At 43.5% G+C, this 13,267-nt stretch overlaps 1 protein-coding gene across 2 annotated transcripts; it reads right to left on the bottom strand.

Annotated features, from left to right (window-relative positions):
* Window positions 1-1,412: 1,412 nt before the first annotated feature.
* Window positions 1,413-13,201, bottom strand: VDAC3 (voltage dependent anion channel 3). 2 transcript variants are annotated; one of them, XM_015104638.3, is made up of 9 exons: window positions 13,128-13,201; window positions 10,663-10,731; window positions 9,755-9,804; window positions 7,001-7,153; window positions 6,086-6,138; window positions 4,748-4,975; window positions 3,408-3,558; window positions 2,355-2,412; window positions 1,413-1,936 (listed from the first exon to the last, which is right to left on the bottom strand). In XM_015104638.3, exons 2-9 carry the CDS (start codon window positions 10,727-10,729, stop codon window positions 1,845-1,847), a joined length of 852 nt encoding a protein of 283 aa, XP_014960124.1. In that variant the 5' UTR covers window positions 10,730-10,731; window positions 13,128-13,201; the 3' UTR covers window positions 1,413-1,844. The 2 variants fall into 2 exon arrangements, with proteins under 2 accessions (XP_014960124.1, XP_042097211.1); XM_042241277.2 differs by lacking the exon at window positions 13,128-13,201 and adding an exon at window positions 12,510-12,652.
* Between the last annotated feature and the right edge of the window lie 66 nt (window positions 13,202-13,267).

Genomic DNA, 13,267 nt, shown 5'->3' with positions numbered 1-13,267 from the left:
AGAACCTGTGGTGGTGGCAGGGAAGTGCCCTGCAGCACCGACATTTTCCAAAAGCAGTTGTGTCCAGCTGTTCTTAAGATGACTGACTTGGGAGTGAGGAATCTGAACACGCCAACCGGAGAATTATAAGTATCAGTGGACCCATGAAAACAGCCCCGTCTCACTGGCCATTAGGGAAATACTGTTGAGACCTTTTTCCTCTAAAAGTGGTAAAAAAAATCTTTAAGTCTGTTAACATTCAGCGTTTTTGCGGATGCAGGGGAATAGGCACCCTGACCACCATTGGTAGAAACACAGGTTGGCACCAAATTTCTAAAGGGTGACTTTGCGCTACTGACCAAATGGGCACAGTACCTATGACTCAGCACTGAACTGCCAGACACTGACCCTGTGGACTTGCACTAATACAGCAGCCACAGTTGTGCACGTGGCTGTGCGATTTTATAAAAAACAGAATTAAAGACAGTCCTTCCGCTGACCTACTTCATGCTGCCGAATGGGGCCGTGTGGACATACACCATCTTCATAGTCACAGAAGGCTCCACTGGGCAGTGCGCCCTGGGGCCACTCACGGCGTGGACAGAGTCAAGTGGACAAAGGTACTCAGTGCAGCACCATCTGCACAGCAAACTGAGTACAGGAAAGAGGGGAGTAAATGAGCACCACAGATTCAGAAGCATAAAAACGAAAAATACAAGGCGCAGCTACAGATAGAAAAACTGCCTTGTTAACTTGAGCAGTGTGCTGCAAGGCAAGACACACGTTTTCACATTTTATAGAGACACTGACGTCGTCACTAAAGACACTGGACAGCATCCACAAGGATGCACGTCACACTGTTAGTGACAGAGGGAGGGGCTGGAGGGCGGAATGGCAGGGTCCACCTTCACTTACAACTACACTGACTGGATCTGCTGCGACCAGCAGAGTGTGAAAAACTTTTTTTTTCCCCTGGAATTCTACTTTTAGAAAGACAGTTTACCAGTAAGCCCTGAAGGTATCAGTCTCCTCATTCCTCTTCTGAACCGCTATTTCCATACTCTGGGCATCAGTTTTCTAGATCAAAAGCCTTGTCCCCAGGCCTCGCCCTGGCAACATTTCCCCGCTGCCCCCTCTCCACCCACTGACACTCTCGCTCCTCCCCAGGGACTTTACAGAACTACCAGGAGGACAGACTCTCTCACTGCAATCAGCAGCGAGGAGCCCAGCAGACGTGCCTCCGCCCAGCAGGATGAGGCTCGGCCTCACCCAGAGCAGCAGCAGCAGCAGCAGCAGCAGCAGGGAGGCCAACAGAAGTGGCGGCGACAGGCAGGAGCACAGACCCGTTCAGACCAGAGCCCGCCTGTGAGAGCGCTCCTCACAGCAGAGTCGGTCACAGCAAACACGGCACCGGCACCGGCAAGTCCAGTCGGTTTATGTTCCAAATGTGATGGGTTTATTTTACTCTGATGCGAAACCAAAGATTCTACTACCGTACAGAGACCAATATATTACAAGGTCATGAAACAGTGGTGTGGGACATGCAGGACGCGACGGACAACTGGAGGGGCAGGTCGTCTCCTCTGAACATGACCCTACACCGTCGCTGAGGAACACATTGAAAATAACACTGCAGAACTGAACTGAAATGTGGCACGAACGTGACAACTTCCGGGCATGCCTTCAAGCATCTCCCTTAGGATGGACTCGGTACCTAAGCTTCAGTGTGGGGAGGAGTACAATTCTTTGGAAGAATAAAAAGTTCACACTTTTGAAATTTCACAGAAGAATTTTAAGGCCAAAACATAGTGGGTTCATTTCTCTTCACCTCCAGGGACAAAGCTGATGCTTTATTCAAAACCACATTAAGCTTCTAGTTCAAATCCCAGACCGACCTTGTGCCCTCCTGCATTGAAGTTCTTTCCATCAATTAGAGCTGACAGGGTCAGTTTCACTCCTGAGAAGAAGAAGATCACAATTACTTGTAATGAGCATCACAATCAGATTGTGTGTTTCCTAGAAACCACGGGTGGAGTCAGCGGCATGGGTTCAGCTGGCAGAGAGATTACAGCTATTACTAACTTAACACTAGGGATCCATAACCACCTCATCTGTAAAGCAGATAGGACACACTACTTGGAGTTCAGACTTAAGAATAATGAGTGATCAACCAAACTCACAAGCCAGAGGAACCAAGTTATAATTAGAAATACACACACATATTTTTAAACAAAAGCAATGAATCTATTTTACTTTGAACAACCGAATGTTACACAATTGTCTGAATTTCCCTAAAGTGACTACAGCTTGTCTATAATTTTCATTATTCCTCACTCACCTTCTCCAAGCCCACTGTTATTCATTCTGTTACTCACCTGGTCGAAGGGTCTGAGTGTAACCCAGTCCAATCAGGCTGGCATTGTTTACTTTAGCCTAAGATAAAGAGATCAAACAGAAGCAGAAAATCAACTTCGTAATATGCAAGGCCAACACCACCACTTCATGAATCAGATTTCCAAAGCGGAAACACCTTCGGACCAATCCTGAATTACTGAAACTGAAAGCTAAATTAATAAAAAGATAAATCTTTTAAGAAGTCAGTAGGACTAGCAGACACAGAGGGGACCTTGAGCATGCAGCGTAAAGGCCTCGAGCAGAATGTTAAAACACCATGTGGCCAAACATCCCTCCCTGTACACCGGATTCCTGAGATACCAGTTTTACGACCTCTGACAGGGCTAAGAGGATGAACTCTAGTGACAGAGCGATCTGGGATCAAACCCTGACACTGCCTCTTACTGAGTGACCCTGGGCAGTTACCTGACCGCTCTAAGTCTCAGCTCCTTTGTCTGTAAAATGCGGGAGGAGGGCAATATTATTCACCAAACAAGAGCAGTTGTGAGGATTACATGAGATAATACGTACAAAGTCTTAGCACAGGACCTGAAATTTAAGAGCCCAATTAGCACTGTAACCAGAATTACTAATGGCAATTGGGCTTCCCTAATAGCTCAGTTGGTAAAGACTCGGCCTGCGATGCGGGAGACCGGGGTTCGATCCCTGGGTTGGGAAGATCCCCTGGAGAAGGGAAAGGCTGCCCACTCCAGTTTTCTTGCCTGGAGAAGTCTATGGACTGTATAGTCCTTGGGGTTGCAAAGAATCAGACCCAACTGAGAGACTTTCACTAACGGCAACAGAAAAAGTGATTGAAACCCAGGAATCTATAGATAAGAACATTTTGAGGCCAAGAGATAAAATGACTTGAGAAGGTCAGACAACAAATACAGGAGGAACCAGGATTGAAACCCATGTTTCCTGACTTTAGGGAGATGCCCCTCTCACTACCCGGTGACCAGCTCAAAGTTACTAAAGAACATGCAAACCAGGACCACCTCACACCGTCCACTCGGAACTCAGCACATCCTTACAGAGAGAGAAGTTCTGCTGTCCAGCTTGTACTTAGCAGCGATGCCGAAGCGGGTGTTGTTACTGCCGGCTGTCCACGCGAGGTTTATCGACGTTTCAATCTTCTCATTCACCTTCTGGTAGATCGAGCCTCCAAACTCGGTGCCATCATTCCTGTTTTCATGGCACAAGAAAATCTCCTTAAGTATCTAGTTTGTTACAATATGGAAACAAATTCCAAGACTCTCTAAATCAGGGTCTTGTTTTATAACTACAGATCTCAGTAAACTTCTAGCATAAATGACTGTCAAATAAGTTATATAATTTATAACCACGTAATTAAAGCACAGTAACATCTGATTCATTTACGTGGCTCCCCCACATGATATAAATTTCTTAAACAGCATTTGACTAGGCACAAAGGCAGACACCAAGAAAATATGATCTGTATGTCTCTCAGTTGTTCATAGTACTTAGAAACTTCAAAATAGAGTTCTATGAAGATTCTGTGAAAAAATATATACAGTAGTACAAGTCAATTCTGGATTTCATTCAAAACACAATCCTAGCATAAGAAAGTGCATTCCATGCAACAGCTACCAGGCATGACCCAGGGTATTGTCTCACAGCATCTCAGAGGTCAGCCCCTGAGCTCTGATGACTTTCCTGATAATACTGTTTCACCAATTCAATGTCTCTGTCTACACCACTAGGGACTTTAGTCATTGTAAGTGGATTAGAGTGTCGAGTGGTCAGCAATCTGCAACACTTCAAAAACACAGAGCTAATCCTTCTCTTTCTGGGACACTGTTAGTGCCCAGTAGGCCAAGACATGAAGTAACAATTTCAAGTTCAAATTTATGTAACCAACAGGGTGCAGCCTACAGACTTGAACCCAGGACTGCTCTGGTGACCCTACTTCTGAATACAACACAGGTACCTGGGGTCACACCCGGGTACCTGAACACCTCCACAGAATTACACTGGTGCTGCTCTAGGACCCTCTGATCAATCGGGGTTATTCCTGATCCAAACAGACCTGCTTCCAGAAACTGCCAAGATGAGTAGGGAACCAGAGGAAGCAGCAATACCTCTCCAAAGGACCCCTCTTATCAAAGGGAATCCCTGCCCTCGCTCTCTCATTGCGGGCTCAGAGACCAGCAGCGAGCACCTGCGCCAAGGGCACCAAGCCCCGCGGTGCTCTGCTGACTTCGAGGACAGCACAGCAAGGCAGGGTGTCCACCACAGCTTCATTACATGCAGGCACCACCCCCTGCCAATCTGCGCAACATGCTCACGGCCACCATCCTTCTGGGCGGCTGCACCGGCACTGAAGGAGGAACTCTGAACTTGGAACACTCACACATGAGTGTGCAGCTGGAAGTCTGCGGCCTTGTAACCCAGGGCGAAATTATTCTGTGACAGTTTGGATTTGGCTGTGTCAAAACTCATCTGATAGCCAGCAAGCCAACCTTCAAAGGCCAACACAGCCCAGCCATAGATGGTTGGTCCTGAAAAATCTATATCAACATTACTGCCAAGACTGAAACAATCTCGTTTATATGAGGCCTTCAATTTCCCACTCTTCTTTCTGTAAAACAAACAAAAACAACATGAGCTTTTACTGCCATCTAGGAATCTTGAGAGTAAGATCCCTTTTCTCCCCTAATGTAAATATTATTTTGGGAGAAGGCACAAACAGACTAACAATGTTTCAAATGACTTAGCTCTACAAATGTAATTTTGCTAGGATTTGAAATATATATACTGTTTTCTACCTATTCTCTACATTCAGATGATTAGGTATTTCATGATTAACTTCATAAAAGTATAAAAAGGTGCAAGATATTTCAGTACCAAATTAATAACCTGAATGCATATGTACATAGACACACAAAAAAACAAATTTCTTTAAATGTTTCCAAATGGTACAAAAGGTAACATCCAACAAAATTTTAGATTATTGACCTGTCACAGAGAGAAATGTACTTTATTTTTTGGTAAGCACGTTTATTTTCCTCAGGTCAGTGTTGTCTCCCTGGACAACGTGGGATACAAGAGTACGCATCTGAAGGACAATTTTGTGAAAACACAAAATTAGTCCTGAACAGTCCAGGGCGATTGCAGTCAGGCCTCTTCTGAGAGCCTCGCCCGGGACAACACAGGTGTGCGGCAGGAGGGGCGAGCCTGCCGCGGCTCAGGAGGACCGCGCCCACCGAGCCGCTGCTCCTGCAGAGACAGGCAGGCAGGAAACAACAAAATCCTCACTTTTCAGATGAAAACACTGAGCCAGAGAAGCTGGGGGATTCACAAAGGCTAAGAAACCAAGTGAGCAGAACCGCTCTTTACATTGTGCTGCTGCCAGGAGACGACACACTTGTCTAAAGATGTTAACTTCCCAGCAAGACCTCACATCCAAGCATCCTCGGGAGAGCTTAAACACATCTAGTCTCAGACCCTTCTCGCTCCGACATTTTCCCCACAATGTGCCTCTTTGAATTAGATTTACAAGTTCTTGTTCATCTGCCCAGATTTCAAATGAAAACTGGCCCCTGCCTCCGGCGGTCTTCCTCCCCGTCTCCTGCACCCACAGGTCTCTGCTTGCCTCCCCTTCTGAGCTCCTCCCGCAGCCCCCTCCTCTAAACCTTTCCATCCCTTCAAGAAACAAGACCATTTCAGAAAATGGGGTTGGGATAATTACCCTGTGTTTGGTACAAATATGGTATCAAGAGTCAGTTTCAACCCTTCAGCCAACTGAAAAATAAAGATTTAAATTGAACAATTAGCATTTTTCAATTCTTTTCTTGACTTGAGAAACCAATTCTAAAGTTTTCTCTAACTTATTCGCTAATAAGGAAGTCATTAAAGAAAGACAAACATTAGATTATTTCATAAATTGCCTCTTCTTCCTTTTCCCTGCCCCCACCCCTCTCCCCTCACCCCAGGCTTCATCACGATTCTCACCAAAAAACGGGCTAAGACATACAGGTCAGATCCAATTATAATGGCCAGTAATGTAAATTAAGAGTACAAAACAACGCAATCCCAATGTGACAAAATAATCGTGATACTCTTTTGAAATTATTATGGTAACTGGACAGTTAACAAACCAACCTCAAGTAACATTCAGCTATACAGATGCATTATCTCTATATAATAATGGGCATACAGACATACCTCAAAAACTAGTGCCCTGAATGTAGCAGGCACTTGACAAGCATCGGCTGAAAGAGTTTCTTTGAAAACATTAAAGAATTTTTAGAAACATTTTTCTGTGGAGTCAGTTTTGCAATGATTACAAAAGCAAAATTAAATCACTGCAAAGAGCTTGGTCTGCTCAGGAGACGCCCAACTGTTCAACAGTAAGTAGAACTGGTCAGAACAAAAGGTGTCATAATTATGTACTGACCAACAAAATCTTACTTTATAGAAACATAAAACATACCAAAGAAGGCCACATGCAGAGAAAAAACATGGCAACCAGACAGTGTGCAAGACTTCGCTCAGATTCTATTTGGACAAAACATATTCTGTGCACAAACTGATGACAAAGTCTGTTCATCAGCTCATGCCCAGGATAAGTTCACCCTGCAAATAACTTCCAACACTCTCGTACCTTATTCTCCCAAGAGATTTCTGTCCCAAGAGTATTGTCTGTGTTCCACTTCTGGGTGAAGGTCAGTCCATAGTTACAGATCTTGTATTTGGTCTCTAGGTTGCCTGATGCTTTCCCTGTATCAGTGTAAGCATGACCAGAAGTAGAAAATTCCTGGTAAGAAAAAAGTAATTAAGATCAGCTCACCAAATAGAAAATATTCATTCCAGAAAACAGCATTCAGTGCAGCAGAAACCAATGCAACTGACTTTCTATCACAACCCTACTCCGCAGCAGCTTACTTCCTGCTCTCCCCCCCCACCCCGCCTTCTAATCTCTAGATGTTTTAACCAGTTTTGCAAACTCCACATTACTCCACCTCTCTTGATGATATTTCTGTTCCATATACCCTCTTACTCAAACGGGAATCCCAAACTCTCTCTTTTAAAAGAAAAATATCTTTACTGAAAATGCCTTTCCTAAAAAGACAAAAACATCGAATCTTAAACATTTACTTCATGACATGAAAAAGACTTGGTTCTCTATCAGACCTTTTGAACTGTTAGTTAATTTTAAAGTCTTTAAAAAATCCCCAAACACTGGAAGCTTTAGATTCCCTCCTTTTAATAGGGCCAGAACTTTACTGCATTAAAAACTTTTTAAAATTTTCATTGTGGTGAAATACACTTCACATAAATTAACCATTTTTATGTGTACAGTACAGTGGCATTAAGTACATTCACACTGTTACAAAAAATGTGTTGCTCTTGCTCACAAAACTATCTGTAAGATTTTCAGATCTGTAAACAATTTCAATATTTGAAAGTATCTCGCCATTTTTCATAACAAAATGGAATGTTGTAAGTTATCCCTCTTCCTCCCTCTCCCCTGTCAAATAGTTACTATGAATGGCTCAAAATAAATCCTCCTCCCTAGTTAGGTGTCCCTCAGTCATATGACAGTAAGCAATTAGAAATACATCTCCTTCTAGGGGGAAGCACACAGTCAGCACCTGTCACTGACCGTCTAGGAACTGTCAAGGAAACCACATTTCTGATTGGCCCTGTTTTTAAAGACCATCTCGGAAATATTGCCAACAGTCATGAAACGCCAGCAACTCTGCCCCAGTTGTCTTACCACCTGCAATATGAATCCTTCCTCCACGAAACACCCTGCCCCCTAACCCGCGTTCTATAGGCTGATGACACTACTGGGAAACTGTGATCTGTTTATCTACACGGCACAGCAAGTTTTCAAAGAGACTATCACACTGCACACTAAGGGCAAGGCCTTGGCAAAACATGACAAAATGCCAGCCATGTTTTAACAACTCACATCACTTTCTTTTAGTACATCCAGCTACCGAGTGTTTTATTTTTCACATTTACCTTTTATAAACTTGTAAGTATAGCAAATATAAACCTTAATTTTGGTGCAAACAAGGTAGAAGCGTATTTAGTCTGTATTTCTTTCTTATCACCACTATTTCTTCATCTGAAGCTTTGTCAAAAATCTAAAATACCAGAGCTCCAAATCTCAAACACAAGGCCATAATTTTCCTAAGCTGAGTTTCAGGTTCACAATTACTCCAATTTTTGTTTAATTTCATAATTAGCTCAAACAGTGCCAAACATTTATAACATGCACATAACATCTACAGTTCTGCTGTAATGCTGGTATGCAACAAAACAGTCACGGAAATGGCGCTGTTATAAGTGGCACATCACAAAAAGACCGAGATACGATCTAGGCAACCCGGGGCAAGGGATGAAAGACAAAGCACACAAATATACTGCTTTTCTTACCATCTGAATGAATATTCACACACAACAGCAGCATGAAAGGGAGATAAAATTTTAGTTGTTGATTTTCTCAACACAAAACTACCTTGAGCAAATCTGAAATACTAATTAAAATGAGTGTGATTTTTCTGTTTTAATAGACTACATAATAAAATCCCATCTTACGAGGGTAGTTGCATAAATATTTACTACTAGAAAACCCAGGGAAAGAATAGTGACAAACCAGGATTACACGAAGTATGAGACAAAGCACCATAAATACTCCACATGCTTCTTGCCCTTCTAAAGAAATCATTATATCCAGAAATAAAATTTGCATTGGTTTGAATAGGAAAATACCAAAGAAAAAAGATGCAGCCAATATGGAGAAATCAGAGAATAAGGTGAATGTAAATTTGATCTATTTGCTGAAACTTACAAAAGCTCTGGTTAGTGATGCTCTGATAATATGGTGATATATCCTTTATTTCCTAACTTCCAGGAAAAAAGACTTAATGAACATTAATAAAAGCTGACTAACCTTCTGCATGTATTTCTACATTTGTTTCAACTAATCGTGATGGGACAGAGACTAAAGTTAGTTTGTTTTTGTAAAAGGGCAACAAAATTTGTATGAACCCAATAAAAAGGAAGCAAAGATTTTAGTGTCCACAAACATATTCACAAAAGTATAAAAATACAGCATAAAAAATATATACACACACATATGTATACACATGTATTCTAGATTTTCTGAGACTAAGACTCAGAATACTTTTATAATGACAAACAAAGATCTCCCCCCAAATTCAACCTGATTGTCCTTGGGCTCAAGTGGCTGAGTGGCTCTCTGAAATCTGAGAGGAGGACAAAGCTGTAAGGAAGATAGCGTAGCACCAAAGGTATGCTGTTTCAAGTAACTTGACTAAACAATGATTTTCAAACAGGGTCCTTTAATTATGCTACATCTATTAGCAATGTATTAAGTACTTACCACTCCACTGCATGACTTGGTTCTCAGATCTATTTTGACCATGCCAAATCCTAGAGACACACACACACAAAATAAGTGATGTACAAAATGTGACATGCACTCCAGACTTTGCAATTTAGAAATTATGAAAATAGCCCCTAGTACACTTCATATGGAAAATATTCAGTATTCCTGTTAGGTGAGAGTGCCACAAGAAACTGAATTCTAACAAAATTCTAACAAAAATTGAATTGTAACCAAAAATTACAACAAAATGCTAACAAAAATTAAGCGTGATTTTTAAAGCCAAAATAATAAAGACATATTTTAAAAATATAAGTTAAAAAAACCTATGGATGAAAGAAAAATACACTATTTTAAGAACCAAAATTATGAGAAATTATACATATATACAAGCTTAAAAGACATAATTAACATCACTAGTTAATAAAAAAAAAATCAAATGTGTACAGCACAAAAACTTTAAAATTTCAAGACTAAATTTTTAAAACCAAAACTAAATGTCTACTTGGTTTTAAACACTGTATGTTCCTCCAAAGAAGTCAAAAGCTGGGTTTTGACGCTCATGAAAACACTGCCATTATTTGGAGGAGGAAACACACTCCCTGCTTTAACTGTCCCCAGAGCTAACCAAAGGAGGCACATACATTACAGATTTATACTATTTTACCCCACAGATAATATTAAATGTGCAAATATGTGTTTATGTACACAATGGCTTTTAACGCTTGTGGCACTCCAGCTCTATAAAAAGAAGTCTAGTAACCTGCTAATAGTTATCCCCTTAAATCTTATGAAATAGATTAATGTTGACTTAACCTCATTTTACTGAGCATGGTATCTCCCATATCTTAGGCATTCAGTATGAATGCTTACCCCATAGTGGCAATTTACAATAGCAGACTTACCATATCCTTTGTTGAAGACATCTTTGGCAGCCTTTCCTAGGTCACAGTAAGTCGGTGTGTTACACATATCTTATAAAGAAAAATAAGGACAAGGGAATAAATAATATTTAGTACTTATTCACTGTTCAAGTGTTTATTTCTGTAAGAAGTAGTATACAATGTTTCCTGCTTTGTATCATTAATGCTTAACCCCTAAGGCAAGCAAAGTTCAGAGAAAGCACGCTGCTCCTTTAAAAAGAGCTTTCCAGAAACCTGAAGAATGAAAGGATGTTTCTCATGAGATTCATGGAGGTCATCTTTCTGACTGCATTTCAAAGAAGAGAAATTTCTTGAAGGCTGAAGCAGATGTTCTGTTAAACTGGACTTTCACTTTTTAAAAGAATGCAAAAATGTACATTAGTAAAACATGTCTTGAGCAGTTGTAAAGCCAGAGAGCTGTATAAGATGACAAAGTAAATTTTCTGAGGATCTGTAAAGCAGATGGACTTTAACATCTTCAGGGTTAACATTTTTGCCACTCTGAAATTCAGTTCTTAAGAATTACCACACTAATTGAAGTGTATTCATCCAGAATATGCCCTCTCTCAAAACTCTTAAAATACAGTGCTATAATCTAACCTATTAACCAGAGAGAGGATAGATCCTACCTGCAGTAATCTGCTTACCAAAAATCGGTATACACTCTAAAAGTTACAGTCTTCAAAAACACTAGGTGCTTCACTTCATCTTGCCTGAGGATTCACCCAGCTTCTCTACTGCCAACATGACCCTCACTTCAAAATTCTGAGGCCAATCAACACTGCTGAATATACCATTCCTTTGCCCTTTCTGCACAACAGGAAATCTCTTCCAGCAGCATCCTCAAAAGTCACGCTGGAGCACCTCAAGCAACCCCATTAGCCCCACTGTGCACTCTAAGTTGCCAGGCTCCTCTGTCTGTGGGATTCTCTAGGCAAGAATACTGGAGTGGGTTGCCATTTCCTCCTCCAGGGGATCTTCCCCACCCAGGGACTGACCCGGCCTCTCCTCCGTTTCCTGTCTTGCCAGGTGGATTCTTTACCAATGAGCCACCTGGGAAGCCCCTGTTAACCCTATTACTACCCCTAGTAAAATCCAGAGCAGCAGCGAGCCCTTGCAATTCCGATGCCTCAACCACCTACACGTTCAAACCTATTTATTTCTATTTAGCGGAGCTCTTAGCCTGGCCTCCTGCTAGTAAGTTTCTGCCTATTCCACCACACCTGAACACAACACACGCTTTGTGGTGCACGTCTTCACTGTGAATTCATTTAAAATGTGTTCCTTAACCTAAACCTGTCCAATACGACAGACATTAGGATATGTTAGGAGAATAGAGTTTAAGAATATATGTAAAGTGTAAAGAGTAAAGATGAAGAAGATAAATGTACTGAGTCATACCATAATAAAACTTTGTTCTAGGCCACAAGGTGTCCAAGTTCCTATCCAGAGCAATTAGTTTACAACACAAGTCCTTTGTGTCCCAACCATCAAATTGAGACCTTTTACACACTGCCAACTGCAATCTGATATTACTCTTTACGATCACAAACGACGGTGGTACCTGTTGAAATTCTGCCTGAAGCCCATAACTTGGGAGGTGAAGTGTAAAAACCAGGCTCTACGTACTCAAATATTAAAAACGTTAAAGCTTTACTGTTTGCTCTTTTTAAAAAAAAAAAAAAAGGAAAGATACACTTAAGTGTTTGGCAACCTCCATCTAGGGACCCATTACAGTCTTTCAGCATTTTGCTTCTTTTTCAAAAGCACTTGCTAGACACTCTGCAAAGTCGCGTTGGGGGAGTGGGGGGTGGGGGGCGTCATCTGACCTCTACTGTGCCCAGTTCAAGCTTTCTTTTCGAGGCCCACGATCCCGATGGGAAATGCACTGCTGGTATGAGCAAGCAAAAACTCGAGAAGCCCCAGACACGTCACGTTCCAACACATTGCCGCGGCTCTGCCGATGCACTCTTCCGTGGACGTGCACGGCGCCCCCGGGCTGCGGGAGCCGCAGGCGGGGGCGGGGAGCGAGGGGAGGTGCCGGGGTCGGGGGTGGAGGAGCGGCGGCTACAACAGCATCACCGTGGGGACAGCCAGCTCGCCTCGCCCCCCTCAGCTGGACGTCCAGCACCCTCCCCTCAGGGGCAGGGAGTAGAGGGGCCCCCTGATGCTGGATGCCGAGGCCGGAGAGGAAGCCGGGGCTCGGGGGTTCCCGGACCCGCCTTCCCTCGAAGCCAGCCTCCCGGGGACCGGCCGGGCCGAGGCGCAGGTGGCGGCGCGGCCCGCCCGTCCCCGGAGGGGCCGGTTCCCGCTGCCCCCGCCCGCGGGCCCGCGCCCCGTTCGGCGGCCTTGCCTCCGTTAGCCGCCTCCCGCGGGTCCCTGCCGGACGGCCGCCCGCCCGGCCGGCCCCCGCCCGGCCGCCAGCTCGCGGCCCCGGCTTGCCTCACCTCCGACCGGAGGGCCCTGTCCGCTCCGCTAGGAGGGGCCTGTCCGCTCCGCCAGGGCACCGCTGAAGGTCTTCTTCGGACCAACGCCGTCCGCGCCTGCGCGGCCCCACGCCCGCGGCGCCTGCGCGCCCCGAGCCCCG

The sequence above is a fragment of the Ovis aries genome, chromosome 26 (assembly GCF_016772045.2).
Source record: "Ovis aries strain OAR_USU_Benz2616 breed Rambouillet chromosome 26, ARS-UI_Ramb_v3.0, whole genome shotgun sequence".
NCBI lineage: Eukaryota > Metazoa > Chordata > Mammalia > Artiodactyla > Bovidae > Ovis > Ovis aries.
Note: the sequence above shows the minus strand (reverse complement) of the source record. Positions and strands in the feature narration are given on the sequence as shown.